A 16754-nucleotide genomic window follows, 5' to 3' on the forward strand; every position below is an offset into this window, starting at 1 on the left:
ATAGTGGGCCTGGGGTCTTCATTCTCACAGTCCCTGCATCTGCCTTCCAAGACTTGGGTGGTGTGGTCAGAGCCTTTGAATGAAACCTTCATTTGCCATAATGAAACCTTAGGCTTCAGTGATCTGCTGCTTGAAGGTGTCAGGGTTTCTCCTGGTGCTGAACTCATTAATACAGCATGACACAACTGCACAAAAACGAGTTGTGTCATTAAGTTAGTTCACTCCTGTTGAAAGCAGAATTTAGGACTGCCAGAATCAGTGCTGTAAACCATTAGATACATCATATGTTCCTGTTCCTTTTGGGTACATTTAAACACCTATGAATTCCTGCATACACACATGAGTCAGAAATAGATACTATTAACGTGACATTATTCTGACCTCCTGACAATTTCTTTGTGTCTTTGGAAAAAAAAATTACTTCTTCAGTCATACTGCTCTAATATAGTCATGTGAAAAATTCATTTAGAAGCCTCAGAACAAATACTGCTTGTATGAGGAGTATTTCACATTATTTTCAAATTGTTAAATCATAGTGGATTAAATGCGCTTCCTTGTATGACAAAACTAAAATATAAGAGTTAGAAACTACAATGGAAATCAAATTCTTGGCTATTCCTTTCTTTTCTTTTTTTTTTTTCTTTTCTGTTCCTAATATTAACTACTGTTTTCTAGGCAGTTCTCCCACCTTTGTCTATTGCTAAGACAACAATATGTTATAATACACTGGGAAATTCTAAATGCATACATTTTAATCAGTTTAACATAATTGCTTTGATGATCAATAATTTCTGAGTAATTAAGCATGCAGGGTGTCCAGAAAGGAGGTAGATAATGACTGCAAGAAGAAAAAGCCTGATGAGTGCCCTTAGAGCATGAGAAATTACTGTTTTACTATCTTTGTGTATTCAACAAACCTAATATTCCTCAGTAAGTTTACCTTCTGGTGTTAAAGCTAAGGCGCATTCTTTAGTAATGCTCTTAGAAAGATCTGAGGAAATTCAGTTTTGAACCTGCTCCTCCGCTGAGATTTTATGGCATCGTGCCAAATTAGACCTTCATTTACACTGCTAAACACTCACTCACTGAAGTGGATCTATTGACATCAGTGGGACTAATTTGTAAAAGCTTGTTTATGAAGGACTTTATGAAAGACTGACCCAGTACATCTCAAACTTTCACGTATCTCATTTTAAATTAAGCTCTTCTGTGTTTTCAAATGCATAGTGTGTGAAGGGCTTGTTGTGAAGAAGAGAATTCCTTAAAACAGCATACAAAAAGAAAGGGAAAAAAATAGTCAGATGCTGCAGATGTTGGTATATGGCACCTAGTAAAAGAATTTTGAATTATATCAATTGAAATATATTTGTAGCTGAAATGTTTGGTAAATAGCAGGCATCTTTTTATTGTTTGCCAGCTTTAAGAATTTGTCACTCATTTAATACTGTTGGTGTGAACAATACAACAGCTTTTTATAATAATTATTTTATAATAAGTTAATAACAGAGCCTTTATGCGGATATTTTCTTGTAGAGACCTTTTTCTTTCAAAACTCCCTGATGTCAGACGAATACAATGATTGTTTTAGGCTCTGTGCTGTAAATGAGTGTAACAAAAAAAGACATACTGTGTATGACTCGTTTAAAGCCAATGAAAGCTGTAACTGCACACAGTTTATGAGATCAAATCCTTGCAGTAATCCTTGTTAATCAAGGGTTTAGATTTCAGTTATAGACATCAACCTGTTTTAATGAAAAAATAATTCCTACACTTCCATACAACATGGCATTCCTTTAAATAACTTGAGTGAGCAGCTGAAGATGGAGTGATAGTACTTTGATTTAATCTAGAAGTTCTTTCAGGTGAGTAACCAACCCTCAACATATCTCTAAACATGGAAGATGCTAGTATCCAGGTGCAGAAAGGCACCTCAACATATCTGTAAACATGGAAGTTGCTAGTATGCAGGTGCAGAAAGGCCATCCATCTGTGTGCATACTCCCTGAAGAAGGCAGCAGGAGCAGAATGGGTATAGCTTTTACAGCTTCACCAGAACTGTTGTACAGCAAAGGTAGAATGCTGAAGCTAGCCCAAAGTAAAAGTCCCCCAAGGACAGGTAGTATGAATGATGTGCCATCAGTATCCTCTGTTTCGTACTTGTCTTGTTGAGCTGTAACACTAACTAATGTAGACATAGCCAAAATATTTGCCATTATACATCACTTTTAGTAATTTCTAGTGACCCACTTAATGTTTAGTGTCAGTCAGACTAAAAGGTAATGTTTTCTCATAGTATTTCTAAACTTACTCTCGATGAACCAAAGTAAATAATTCTATTTTCCTTGTTTCCCTTCCTTATTTTTGGGATCAGGGAGGGGGAAGTAAAAGAAAGCAAATCTTTGGTAATTCATTGGAGTTCAAGTTCATTTTCAAGCAATATTCCCAAGAAAAAAAGGAATGGTCTTGTCGATAAATTTTTTGTATTTACATTTAAAATGAACAACCTGGACTAAAAAAATGCCTGTTACCATCAGCTCCAGAGAATTTTGCAGACAGGATTTATGATCACTTCATTTAATATTCTGTGTAATACATTTAATTTTTAAACAACAGCTGTAAATGAAGTTTCAGAGATTAATGACAATATGATAGATTTTCAGGTCCTTTACCAAGGAAATAACATGTTCTTGGTCACATGTGTGTCTGTGTGTGCATGTATGTGTTATGTACACATGCTGTATATCCAGGCGTTGTAATAAAATCTAGTCTCTCAGCTAAGAATTGCAGTAGACTTTGGTCTGTAAACCAAGGTTAAAATGTGTAATTGGTATATCAATCTGTTTCTAAACCAAGCAGAATATATACTCCTATACCCATGGAGTTTTAACGAATCAAAAAGACATTTATTTCTATGGAAACTTTGACCTGTACAGAATTCTGTTTTCACAATTTATTGCTTTTACAGTTCTTCAGTCTGGCAGGCTCTAAATATCTTTCTGTAGCTATATTATGCAATGGCCTGGGTTATGGAATATTGTATTAAAGGCCACTGGAATTCTTCAATCCCTCAAATCTTTGCAGGAAGTTTAAATGAACTCTGCAGCAGGTTTTTCTAGATACTATAGTAATAATGTCCAGGCTGTAGACTTTTGTTGTTTGGAGTCTATAGTTGTACTGTCACATGACAAATTAAGAGAAAGTTGGCACATACACACAGGTTGGGGTTTCTGCTGCGTTACTGAAGTGTCACCTCTGTAATTCTTAGGCTTTAACCATCATATGAAAATGAGAAATCTTGAAAATGAAAATGAAATCTTGATGTTCTCCTGAGTTGGTATAATACCAAGCATTAGTTTTGTTAGGCTTTTATCACCATTTAGGTAGCAATCTTTAAAATCTAATTACTATTATAACCACATAAGAGGTACTAATTTATGCAGAATATGAATTGGAAGGATAGCATTTTGCTAATACTAACCTTCCCACTCTGCTTGTGGAAAGTCCTTCTGAACCTCTAATATATACATTAGATATTTCAGTAATTGCTGAATTATTTTTCACTTTTTTTTTTTTTGTCAAGCTGGAGAAAGAGTAGTGAACTTTCTCTTAATGAAATCATCCAATGAAATCTTACTAATTTACAGCAGGAAATTACAGCCTGAGTTCTCAGCTCCGGTCCAATCACATTGTTCTGTAGTATCTTAGTTGTAGCAAGTACCAAGATCACATGTTCTTAGAAATTATGATTTATTTTTCTTTTTTTTAAAGTGTTTTGAATAATTTCTGATGTTTTCTTCTATGAAGAGCATCCTGCAGTGCTTCTCTATTAATGCTTACCTGCCATTCCCTGGGCAAAGGTTGCTTTCACTTGGCAGGGTTAATGTTTTATTGAGATTCTTGTGAAAGAGATATCCCCAAAATGTTGCTACAAATGAACTGTTTGGGTGTTCTTGTAGAACTAGGGAACTAAACCATAAAATTTTAAGCAGAATCATGGAATGGTTTGGGTTGGAAAGGACCTTAAGATCATCCAGTTCCAATCCCCTGCAATGGGCAGGGACACCTCACACTAGACCTTTTTGCCAAAGGCTTTGTCCAGCCAGGCCAGGGATGGAGCATTTACCAGTTCTTTGGGCAACTAATTCCAGTGCCTCACTACCCTCACAGTAAAGAGCTTCTTCCTTATATCTAACCTGAACTTCACATTTCAGTTTGAACCCATCACCCCTTGTCCTGTCCCTACAGTTCCTAATGAAGAGTCCCTCTCCAGCATCCTTGTAGCCCCCTTCAGACACTGGAAGCTGCTCTGAGGTCTCCATGCAGCCTCCTCTTCAGGCTGAACAGCCCCAATGTTCTCAGCCTGTGTTCGTATGTCAGGTGCTCCAGTCCCTTATCCTCTTTGTGGGCTCCCTGGACTTGCACCAGCAGCTCCATCTCCTTCTTATATTGAGGACACAGTGCTCTATGTGAGGTGTTATGAGAGCAGAGTACAGGGGCAAATATTAGGAAAAAACATTAATTTCATCACTTAGTCCTTCATATACTGCCATTACAGTCGTGTGAGAATTCATACTTTTGCCTTTTTAACAATGCTGGCAGGTGATAGTAGAGATCTCTTTTATCAGTGAGAGAAACTTTTAGCTGATAAATAGACTGTAAACAGGTTACTTTATGATTGTACTTCTCTAATACACCATATTTTGAAAGTATTAGTAAGTTACATAATTAAAAGTAAAAGGGAATGTTTCAATAAGGGTGTCCTGGGTCTGGCAGTAGCAGTCGTTTTTCTCCTTAATAGCTGTTGAAGTGCTGGAGACATTTTATGAAGTCACAATTTAGATAAGAAGCAGCCATTAATATTTATTGCTGATAAAATATAATGATAAAATAATTCATTCCTTACTCTTCAGGCAATAGTTTAGATTACTGAGGAAATCTGGCACCATATCTAACCAGGGATTTTCCTTATTCGTATTTCTACTGTAGGATCTACGAAAGGCTCTAAAAAGATGGAATCAAATAAAGTGATTACTACCATGAGCCTAGCTAAAGCAATTATTGCATCAAGAGGAAGAGAATTACATAAATTGGAAAGAGAACTTGGTACTCAATTGCTTTCCTGGAGATTAGGTCTATATTTCCTTTGCTTGTTGGTCAAGGCTGTATTTTTTTAGTGTTGCAAAGCGTTTTCATATCAAGAGGCTACATTTTCAGTGCAGATACCCCACCTTGGGCACTACTATTTTCTGAGGTGTTTTTCAACACTTCCTGGAACTGTATGTTCTTTATAAACTTTCTTACTCTAAAATGACACTAGATAAATCATTCTAGAATAAGAAATGTTGAGTGTCTGTGAGATTCCCAGAGGAATTTTAAATTCCCCATTGAATTCTCATTCTGAGCTGGGCTGTTTCTTGCTGTAGAACAGTTAGTTTGAGTGAATATATGTGTAGCTGTTGCAATAGGCATGCTTTCGACTGATTTGAGCGTATTCTTGTGGTAGCTCTGTAGCCTGGTTCTCCACATTTGCTGTGGAATGCCGCAAAGCAGCAAATGTTTCCTCAGATCTAATCAACTCCTAATAGTCTCGGAGGATTCAGCAAAGAGTATCTTGTTTTGTAGAGTATGTTTTAGAACAACACTACTGAAGTAATCCTTCTGTACCATGTTTTCATGCTAGGCATAACTGATGGGCAGGATATTTTGTGATTCTCACACTGCTTTTATTTCATACAACCAAGAGGCTGATTCAGAAGCCTCTGATTTTAATTATAAGCACATTCCCAAAATAGAGAGGAATTAAAACATTCATAGACTTTTAACTGTTTTTATTGAATATTGTGATGAATTATTCAACTATGCATTGACTTTGTGAACTGTGTTAGCTTTGACACAACTTAGTGTCTATTTCAATATTTATGATCTAAACTAAGTATTAAGACTCCAGATTGATCTGGTTTACTTAACAAGCTGTACTTGTATGTTTAATGTTAGATGTGCTTGAATACCTTGCTGAATGTTCTCCTTCACCTCTGGGCAGCTAAGGCAGAGACCCAGCTCTCAGTTTTCTCATCCCTAATATGCAAGTAATGTTAAATATCTGATAAGCACTGTTTAAAATACATTGTGTTAAGTGTTATTCAGGATTAAAAAATGTTAGAAAGCAGCAGGTATTTGTATTTAACGGTTAAATAGGCTTTTAACACTTTTGGGGGCAAGTTAAGCATGCACATTGTTACAAGTAATAAGTTGAAAAAGTAGCCGTGAATATCTGATAACTCACCACAGGTTCTCCGATTCTGCCTTCTACTGTCTTCCCCTTATCTCAGACATCAAATTATGGGGGAAGAATTGCTTAACAGAAACATCAAACATTTGGCTTGTATAGTGCCCTATATATCATCTATCAACTTTCAGAAATTGCCTGAGAAGTCTTTCCCAGAGAAAGGAACAGAACTAATCTGGATAGAGAGCTACCTTTTGTTATTATTTTTTTTCCTATATGCACTTTTGGGACTACTTAATGGATACTTGTGTGTATTTCTAAATTTTACTCTGTTCTTCTGTCTCCTTCCTCATCTTTGCTCTCTCTTTCTTGCTTTCATCATTCTTATCCTGTGAGACTTCCTTTTATCATACAATTTTCTTATTACATTATGCACATACACTGTTTTAGAGACCAACTGTTAGAATTGTTAATAGCCCATGACTCCATTTATTCCTATTTTCATTTAAAGTTTTGGGACTTGTGCAGGCAGATCATTAAGTGCCTGATTTATGACTCCAGATTGTGAAGTATGGCCAGATTAAGTATTTGTAGGTTATTCACAAAGAACTTAAAAAGATTCTATTTCAGTCAAGCAGTTTTAACTTGTACTGTGAACACTGAAGTAATTCTGTGGAAGATTCTAAAAGAGTATAGATTTGTCCAACAGATGCCTTAGAATGATAACTAAATCACATTAATGAAATCTGCTAATTAATCTAATGAAATAATTTCATGTCCTGAGCTGATTGACCTGATCTGGAAGCTCTTCACTGGTCAGTGAAACAACACTGCCAATGCATCCCAGACAAATGGTCAAAGAAGCCAAATTAGCAAAGACTAATAAATAAAAACTAAACTTCCAAAATAATTAAACAAAGAAAAACAACCAAAAAAACCCCACAATAATTTACTGGAAATATTTTTATAGCAAATGTTGAAGGAAAAAGAGGAAAATTAACATTTGAGATGGCAAATGTAGAATAAGTTAGGTTCCTCAGTTCTTGCACATTAATAGCCAGTAGCAATTTATGTGTACTGTGAAAGACTTCTGAGGGCTTACCTCTATGTGGACCCCTGACAGGCAGACAGGTGGGGCTGGGAAGTACCGTCAGTGGTTCAGGAACAGCTTTAACCAATTTAGGGACATCTAAGCCAAATGGTAACAGCATGCTGAGTGCTTCTTGCAAACACACAGTCTGACAAAACCCAGTGCCAAAATTCCATGGCACTCAAGATCAACACAAAGCAATCTCCAGAATATTGACTATATCCCCTGACCTGGGTTCTCTTAGCGTATCATACTAAGCAACAGTAGTTTCAGGTGCAGTTTTGGTGAGCCATCCCTGATTGGAGCTGGATGATACCCAAACCATTCTGTAATTACTCACACTAGTTGGCACACTGGTGCTGGCACATGGTGATTCGTGTGGGCATTTCAGTATGCCTGAGTTCAGCAGGGTGAGGACAAGGGTTCTATACATCCATCTCTAATGGTTACTCCAAAACAGTTACCTCTTTGTCTTTCAGTTGCTAATTCTCTCTGACTTATTTGTCTGCTTCAGTTAGCTTTAATTTGCCTGGTGGAAGAGGGAAGGCAGAGCACTTTGGAAACACTTTGCTTGAGATGGCAGATGCACAGCCCAGGCTGACAGTGACTGTACAAAACCTCCCAAAGCACTCCACCTCTGGAGGGAGTCGTGTAACGGACCAAAGGGAGGAATTCTGTGTATGTGTAGCAGTAAACTGCTGCACTGGTAGTATTTCTGGAAGCTTATATGTATATATATATATATATAGTATTTCTGGAAGCTCATATGTGTGTGTATATATATATATATATACACATATATATGTATATTCCAACTCTAAATTAATCTGAGACACACATGAGTCTATCAAGTAAAATGACTTGAGAATATTGTGAAAACATTCAATATATAGCCATTACGTGTTAAGTTAGTAAAAAAAATACTCTAGAACTAGGCAAATTGCAGAAGATTGATTTTGTCAGTTTGAGGGTGTTCTGCTGCTTTGTGTGCTTTTTCTTTTTGAAAGGAAGGAGTGTTACAAATTCTTCTTTGCTATTTTAATATATTCCTCAATTTTGTTAATTTGTTAAAGGCTACTGTTCTGAGAGATGTAAAGCCATTTTGGAAATACTGAGATATTTACAGATTTTCCCAGCTGTACATTTCCATCCCTTAAGGTATTTTTTCTGTAAAGACAAAACATGCACAGGTATACTAACAAAGAACTTACTCGTTTACCCTCAATTTTGGCAAAAACAAAATAAAATTTCAGTAGAAGTATATAAAGGCTTAAAAATCCCCCCTCCTGGCGAAATAGTGAGAGACTAAAGTTAATGGGTTTTGACCAAGAACATGTGCCAATTTTCAACAGTCTTATTTTTATGGCGGCATAAGAAGCTCCCGAATGAGGAAATTTATAGTGGAAATGTTGGCAGGAATTTACCTAATGCAGTTTAAATGGTACCACTATGTTAAGAAACACACTGGATACCAGACAGCTTTCTGTGGAAAATGATAAACATACCAGGTCTCTGTAGGGGATCTCAGCAGAGACATTTTTATTATCCAGAATAGTGGGTCTTTTTACTGTGATGTTTGTTTTACGCGTGATATATGGGAACAGAGGTGAAAATAACATTTGTTAGCTGTTAAAATTTTTATTTCATCACGTTCTATAGTGTGTATTTACACAGTGCTTACTTACTTGTTTTTTATTCCAATAACTGTATCTTTAGTACAGCATTTTTTATTTCATTTTCTCCTTCTTTGAGAGTACAGATGTTGTGCAAACTCTCAGAATTAATACTGTTGATCACTTGCATGCTGAGCTGCATGCTGGTAATAGGAAGTGCCCTGAATTAAATCTTAGGAATTTAGACTGGTTCCCAGTGGAGAAGTAAACAAACAGCATGAAAATGGCAGAGCAGGAGTTGCAACTTCCCACCCTCTCCTTTCGAAACCAGACAGCATTTTAAGCCTGAATTCTGCCTCTTGTCCATTCAGTATTAGTTTGCATTGTTTTGCCATGTGAACAATAGTTAAGATGTTTTCCAGAATGGCAGCAGAAATTAAGTAGATGTGTTATCTATAAACACAGATTTTCATATTATATCTAAGTATTAGGTGCCTAGTTTTGTTTTCTGAATGAAAACTCTGTACTTCCAATTAAGTCCAGGCAATCTCTGGTTTTGTTATTTAATCTGCATATGCTTTCCTGCAGGGTGAGATCCAGCAGCTGTTGATTATAGCTGACCCCAGAGCTGCATATGACTATTGTGAGCATTATAGCCCAGACTGTGATTCCCCAGTGCCCAATGCTGCTCAAGCTCAAGATCCTCAAGTTGATGAGGTGAGTAATCAGTCACATATTACTAGATTTACTGCACTTAGTGGTTGTGCTGGATAAGTACGTTACTCAAGGAGCATTTACAGCTAAATGGCATGCATTGTTCTAAATATGAGGGAGGAACTTTGCAGGAGTGCATTTATTTTTGCTATCCACTCATTTATGTCAAGCATTTGAAGGAACCTATCACACTGGTATTTGAATAACCAGCATGCTCAATGAAGTTAAACCGTAAAATGATAGCGATGTGAGTTTGTTTAGTTGTAACTTTTCTTCCTGTGTGCATTTCTGATTTCACTGATGCTGAGCACCATCAGATGCCGTGGGAGCTGTGAGTATTCTATCTGCCAGAAATGCCATGTATTTTCATGAGCTGTGTCCAGTGTACAAACACATGTATACACATAATTATTTCAGCCAGCTTCAATATTAGGGAGTAAATACGGACAGGGGCAAAGCAGAGTTGGATTTTTTTCCAAACACACAAAATGTTTACAGAAAGCATGTCACTGTAGACAGTTCTCACAGCTTTAAACTGAGTAATTCACTGAGAGTTCCTCAGATTAGACCTCTGAGGGCCAGCGGTTGTGTGAGTTGTATGCATTCTAAGTACTTGCATCAAACAGTGTAAAGTGGAAAGCTTTTGCAAAATATAACTAGTCTTAATTGACCTTGCCGCTGGACAGTTAGTATGCACTCAGCCGTGTGTGATCTGACTGGTTATTGTTACTGATTGCTCAAGAAATCACCATTAAAAACTTGAATTGTTCTCAGATGCCTGCTTTGAGCCAATTTTGTGACAGAACGTTTCCTAAATGTATGATAATTTTATTTGTTGTTACTGTTTCTTCTATCTGAAAATTATGTCATCAAGTGACAATGATCCACAGGGCCCAGAACTTAGTTTAAAGGGATTTCCACATCCATTGCGTCATAGGTACAGTTCAAGATGTGTCAGTTACATGTATGCAGAGGCCTTTGCACTACATTATCATGTATGGAGACTGGTCTCTTTGTGAGGACCCTGTAGGACCATCTGCCTATGTGCTTGGCAGTGTGGATCTTCATATGCTATGTTCCAAAACAGAACAAGCTGAAAGCATATTGTTGATACTTTATGGGAAGTGAATAAAAAAATAACAGAATCAATTTATTCTTTTTCCTCATTATTACCTGTCAAAGAAATTTGAAATTTTGCTTGGGAACTTTCCTTGGCTTTTCTGTACTGTGACTCAAGACTGATTCTGTTTCCTTTGTGAAGACATGGAAGGTTTGAATAAACTTATGCTTTTATGCTTTGAAATAAGACCAAAGAGTAGTTAATCTAATGAATTGATCTTTGTGGGAAAAGATTTTATTTCTTAAAGAAGAATATATCTAAATACTTAAAATACTTTAACTAAGTTGGGACTGCTGTCACATTATAGAAATGAGCAATATAGAAATGACTCACATCAACTCTTAAGCAGGAGTTAGTATGGCACAGAAAGGTTGCAAATGCTTGCTCTGGCTGTCACTGATGGCAATGATGGCTCCTGTCCTTCAGTGTGAATGAGGCCTGGAGTACACAGTCTGGGATCAGACTGTAGATTCAAAATCTATGCCAGGTAAAGAATAATGAATAGTTGTGCTCATTTTTTAGCAATGGCTACTAGTGAATTATTTAGATTGTAATATAATGTTTTTAAAGGATGTAGAATATGAATAAAATAGTCTAAGGATTATATTCCCTCTATAATGGATGACTAGCTAAATTTCCTGCTGTCAAACATTATGTTTATCAAAGCTGTTTAACACTAGCATGAGTTGAGAGTATTCATTTGTAGATCAAAACAAAAATAAGCCTCATCATAATTATAAAAATTGTGTGCACGTATATATGCATATTATAGAATTCCCAGCTATATACTCCACATGTATTGTAAGTAGTCTAGGGGCACCAAACAAAGGAAGGGAACCATAAATCAAACAATCTGCCCTATTGTCCTGAACAGTAATCATCTATAAACTAATGCAGTTGCCACTGGAGTCAGCAAATATTGTTAATTCAGCAGCCATTGCAAGATTGCTCTTGGGGTTAGTGTTTGTTTTTCTTTAATGTGTTTTTATAAGACCTGTTTTTTGCCCTGTGATAACACGTCTAGCATGTGAGAGTACTTACAGAGAAAAAAGATCAAAGATCTTAATTTGCAGTGTAACATTATAAAATTAATTTGAAAAGGGTTGAAAAGAGCTAAAGGATTAGAAAAACTGGAGAAATGGTATTTCTGTTTGCTTCCATTTGGTTCTCTGAATGGTGATTGAATTATTCTGCTTTCCAAGCTAACCCAAAATTTCCCTCTTGCTATCCGTGAGTTTGTATGTGTAACTTTGTATGACTATTCCTAGTGAAGTCAGTGGATCTCTTAACATGTTAAGAAATAGTAACCTGAAATAATCACATCGGCAATGCTACCAGTGTGATGAATATGCAATAGAATAAATGGTTGACTGAATTGCATGGAATTATAGACTTTCCTGCTATATGATAAGCAGCTTGTTAAAGCAGGCTACTTTGTTATCTTTTGAGATGTAGCCCATCAAATCACATGAATAATCAATTTTTCAAGAAAGAAATGAAACAAGTCTTATTAGGTACTGGAAGAAGTTACAGAAGATTAAATAAAGTGCTAAAAAATTAAACTATCATTACAACTTTACTGTATGGAAAATGAGGATTTCAAAATGTCCAATTGTGTATTTTGAGGACATTGCAAATTTGATAGCGCTATCTGAATGAAAAAAAGAAGAAGGTATTGTGTGGTATAAAGTACCTGACAAGAAACTTCAAATCTGAGTGCCTTATTTCAGGAATTCCTGTAAACAGAGAGCAATTGTGGAATTAAGCTTAGAGTAATTTTAGAGGAATTGTGCTAGCAATATAGAAATGAGTGTAAAATGGATACTATTAAAATCTTTCAGTCATAATGTTGCAGAGCAGGGAATGAGGAAACCACAACTAAAGGCAGTATTAGAGGCATACAAGAAAAAGAAAGAAATGCAGAGCAAGCACAAAGAACTAGGAAATACACACTGCAGTGCAAGCTGCTTGCATGTGTTAACAGAAAAATCTTTCGTGTGCATCAGATTATCCCCATTCATCTGCTGTTATATCAGTGAAAGCAATTTTGGGAATACATGTTTTACCAAACTGGGAAACTAATCAAGCTGAAAGCCAATAGGAAAAGATGACTGTTTAGCTAGATTGATTTTCTGGTTTCATATTCCATATTTTCACTTGAACTTTTGTGATAGGAAGAGGGAAGAGAGAACACTGGTCTGATGGTTGGGCAGAGTTGTGTCTTTCAGTGTTAGCTGTGGTTTAAGCCAGCAGAAGCTGAAAATATTTCTTGGACAGGAGCCCCAAAAGATCCTGGCTGTTAAAACAGGGAAACAGTTTGTACCTGAGCACTCAAAGCAAAACTGGAAAAAACAGTGCATGTTTTGGTTTGTAAGCAAAAGGATAAGAATACAGATGTGGTATTACATCTCTGTATACTGTTGGTTGAAACATACACTGGAATATCACATACAGTCGTGGTGTTTGGTTACCAAAACAAATGGAAATCACAGAATCATTAGGGTTGTAAGGGATGTCTGGTGATCATTTAGTCCAGCCCCCATCATCTAGTGCAACCCCATGATTCAAGAAAAAGCCACATAATGGTTTTGAGTTTGTTTGGAAAACTTAATGACTTGTCCACAATAATGACATAAGCTTGAAATTTTGCTTAGTTACCATATGCAATGAACCTTCACAAAAATAAAATACCGGTGGGGGATGGGTGAGTAGGCAGGAGGAAAGAAAGTAAGTTCAGGTAGGAAAAGATCTACGAAAATTTTGAGGAATGTAAGAACAAATGGCCAAAATGGTGTATCTCTAGGTATCTTCAAGCCAAGGATAGATACCTTTCTGAAAGCTTTGGGAAATGTCATTCATACTTTAGTTGGCTCAGTTATAGGGTAACAGTAAGAAATTTTGAAGTCTGAAAGTATGAAGCAAGTAGTCAAGATGATCAGATAGTCCCTTCTGGCTTTATGTCTCTGAGCCTTTGAAATATTGCAGACCAGAATAAGAAACTGATACTTGGCTTAGAGGAAAGAGACAAATTATGTGATTGCAGAGCCCATTAGTATGTGTTTCCAGCACTGACTACAAAATCCAAAGGAAGTGGTTGACTTTTGTCAGTGAAATAGTAGATTATGTTTGTGGAGTTGCACCTCAGAAGCTGAACGGGATTTATCTTGGTATCACACACCTTTGTAGTCGTCTGGCAAGTTCACAGCCTGAGAAAGGAGTTATTCTGAAAAGCTGGAAGATTTCTAAAGAGAGATCTAGAGAGAAAACTTGGCTAAGATGCTGTAGGTTTAAAGGCAAGAGTAATTTGGGTGTAGTCCAAAAGGCAGTGTTTCTGTCTGCAAAGGAGCAACCAAATACTAAAGATTGTAGGTTTTCTGGCATTTCTTTTCAATAGCAGTGTGGCTTAAATGAATACTTTTCTTTACTGTATGCATTTCCACCCTGTGCCATCTTTCCAGTTCATCTGGTAGAATTGTTTATGTGTTTGTTGGGGGCAGGGTCTGATACTTCATCTAGACTAAAAGTAATTTACCAACCATAAAATGAGAAAAATAATAGAACATATTGTAGTAATCTTCTCTTAAATGAGTCTGAAGATACACATGATAAATGCAACATCAGGAGTGCAATATTTGCTTCTTAAAATGTTAGGGATCATCTTAAGGCCTTAAGACCTTGACTTTACACTCATATGTAAATTTTGTGGACACTGATTTATAATCAGAGTGTCTTTGCTGGTGATACCTCAAGTGCTGCATTGAGATTTTCTTGTTGCATTTTCTTTTTACCTTTAGCATCAGATTCAAATTGTGATTTCAGTGATGCAACAGAGAGAATTTCATTGCCTGCTTTTTACTTGCAGTGTCCCTTTATCCCTGAAGTAAATGCTGAGCTTACCCTAAATAAATCTTAGGAAGAATCAAGCATGGGATTCACAAAACCAGCAAGCTTTGAATAAAGACACAGACCTAGCCAGCCTATAAAAGGAGGACATATCTTATATTCTACCCTTCTCTACAGGCTTCTTAACATATTCATTCAGTGTTGCATATTATTGTCTTATGTCAGGAGAGGGTTGCTAGAGAGTTCAGAATATTTGGTGTGATTAAGTATCTTTTGGATAAAGAGAATTAAGTGGAAAACAAACTAGCCAAAAACTTTAGAAAGTAATTATAATAGTGCATTAGCATGATTTCAGTCTAGTGTCACAGAATAGCCTTTGGTCACATTGGACCATGCAAAATCTTTCTGTGGTCTGCAAATTTTGGAGTCTTTTTACATAAATAAAGCAAAGAGCTGAAAACAAGTAAATTGGTATGAAGTAGGGAGAGGAAATGAGGGAAAAATGGGCATTCTCTGTATTAGATTGTTATCCTTCCGTCATAGTATTTCACAGAAGGAAGTCTGATCTTTAACAGTATGGTATCTTCATGAACCTTGCAATGTATCTAAAAAGGCTAGCACTAATGGTGCCATAGTAATACACTGAGTGTTAGAATTAAATGGTAACGCGAGTTACTCTGCAGCTGCTGGTGCAAGACATTCAGATCCATTGCAGGGTTGATGAACATGGTGCAAATTGGCCATTTGCCACAAAAGTGTCTTTGGGAGAACAGCGCCTTTTATTTTTATTTTATTTCAATTTTATTCAATTTAATGTAATATTTTATTTTATTTTGGTTTGTTTTATTTTGTTTTGCGTTATTATTTTAGCTTAGCTTTTTTATTCGGGTGTTTTTTTTAAGTTTTCCTTATACTGAGCTTTATGATTAATTCAGTAATCATTAAGTTCGTTTCATGCTGATCATATAATTAGGTTTTAAGGATTGAATAGGGGGATGCAATTATATTTTAAAACTAGCAAGATCAGTTTTGCTAAGGAAGATACATACCTATGCTTTTCATATAAAGACCTTGTGCATAGTCTGGTCTCTTATTTTCTTCTCTGAACCCTTTCTACTATAAATGGAAATGTATTCAATTCCATTCCAGTTCAATCACAGATGTTTGACCAACTCACAGAAACTAGAGCAGAGGAAGACCTCGCCAGTCTTAATCTTCCTTGATGTTGGTCAGTGTATTTTCTGGAGTGTCAAGTTACTTTTCAATGGGCCCAGCCATGAGGTTTTCAAATCTTCTTTTGGAAGATTCTTCTGCAACCCAGTAAATCACACCATCTGACTTCTGCTGAAGAAATTGCTCCCCAGAGGAACTCTGCTGCATTTATTTTGGACTTATCCCAAACAAATAGATTACTTGAAGGCATTAAATGTTTGCCTTTAATGAAACAAACTTGGTAAAGTAAAAGTACAAATGTTTCCTGAACATGTCAGTTTGGAGGCTTCAGGCATCCTTTCAGTCCTTCTTAAGTTTAGTGTCCTTTCAGATGTTTGACTTATCATAAAGACAAGTTTTCTGAAGAATACAGAAAGATAATTATTTTCATGTTTATATGTTCTAAACATGTCATATTTAGAACTGCAGTTAGCTAACTCAGCAGGTGTTACAAACAGAGAGCTTCTAAACTCTTTTTCTTTGCATAGCCTTTTTCTTTATGCAATTAATATGAGAAAGAACCTTAAGTGTCTTGTTCTTTTGATAGAGGCTGTCTTTGGAAGCTGAAGATTCTGTTCTCTGCTTTTATTACTTTTCTGAACAATATAATAGGAGGCCGTCTTTTAGATTTTTTAACTTTCATTCTGCCTTAAGAAAGACATCTGCTAACATTTATTTATATTACTGCATCTGATTTTTAGAACTCTCATTTTTATTTTATTGTGCTTTGTGAAGTGTTAGTGTGCCTAGTGTGTTTCAAAGTCATCTTTGCTTCTTTAGCTAGCTAGATGATTTAGCATAATCTTCAGGCAATGGAAAAATTGATCTTATGACAGTTCTATAGTTTAGGGTTTGGATTATTAGTTCCTTGTAATTTGGAAAGATAAAGCAAAACTTGCTAAAATCTACACCTTGGAATGGAGGTGGGGGGAATAG

At 36.2% G+C, this 16754-nt stretch overlaps 1 protein-coding gene across 4 annotated transcripts in view; it reads left to right on the forward strand.

The window, feature by feature from the left end:
- Nucleotides 1-16754, forward strand: part of COL11A1 (collagen type XI alpha 1 chain) — a 168456-nt gene that overhangs the window by 35076 nt on the left and 116626 nt on the right. For all 4 annotated transcript variants that reach the window (XM_031054761.2, XM_031054762.2, XM_031054760.2 and 1 more), the window contains exon 5: nt 9518-9646. In XM_031054761.2, the coding sequence (XP_030910621.1) occupies nt 9518-9646 (129 nt within the window). The remainder of the gene's footprint in view (nt 1-9517; nt 9647-16754) is intronic.

This window comes from Melopsittacus undulatus, chromosome 6 (assembly GCF_012275295.1).
Source record: "Melopsittacus undulatus isolate bMelUnd1 chromosome 6, bMelUnd1.mat.Z, whole genome shotgun sequence".
Taxonomy (NCBI): Eukaryota; Metazoa; Chordata; class Aves; order Psittaciformes; family Psittaculidae; genus Melopsittacus; species Melopsittacus undulatus.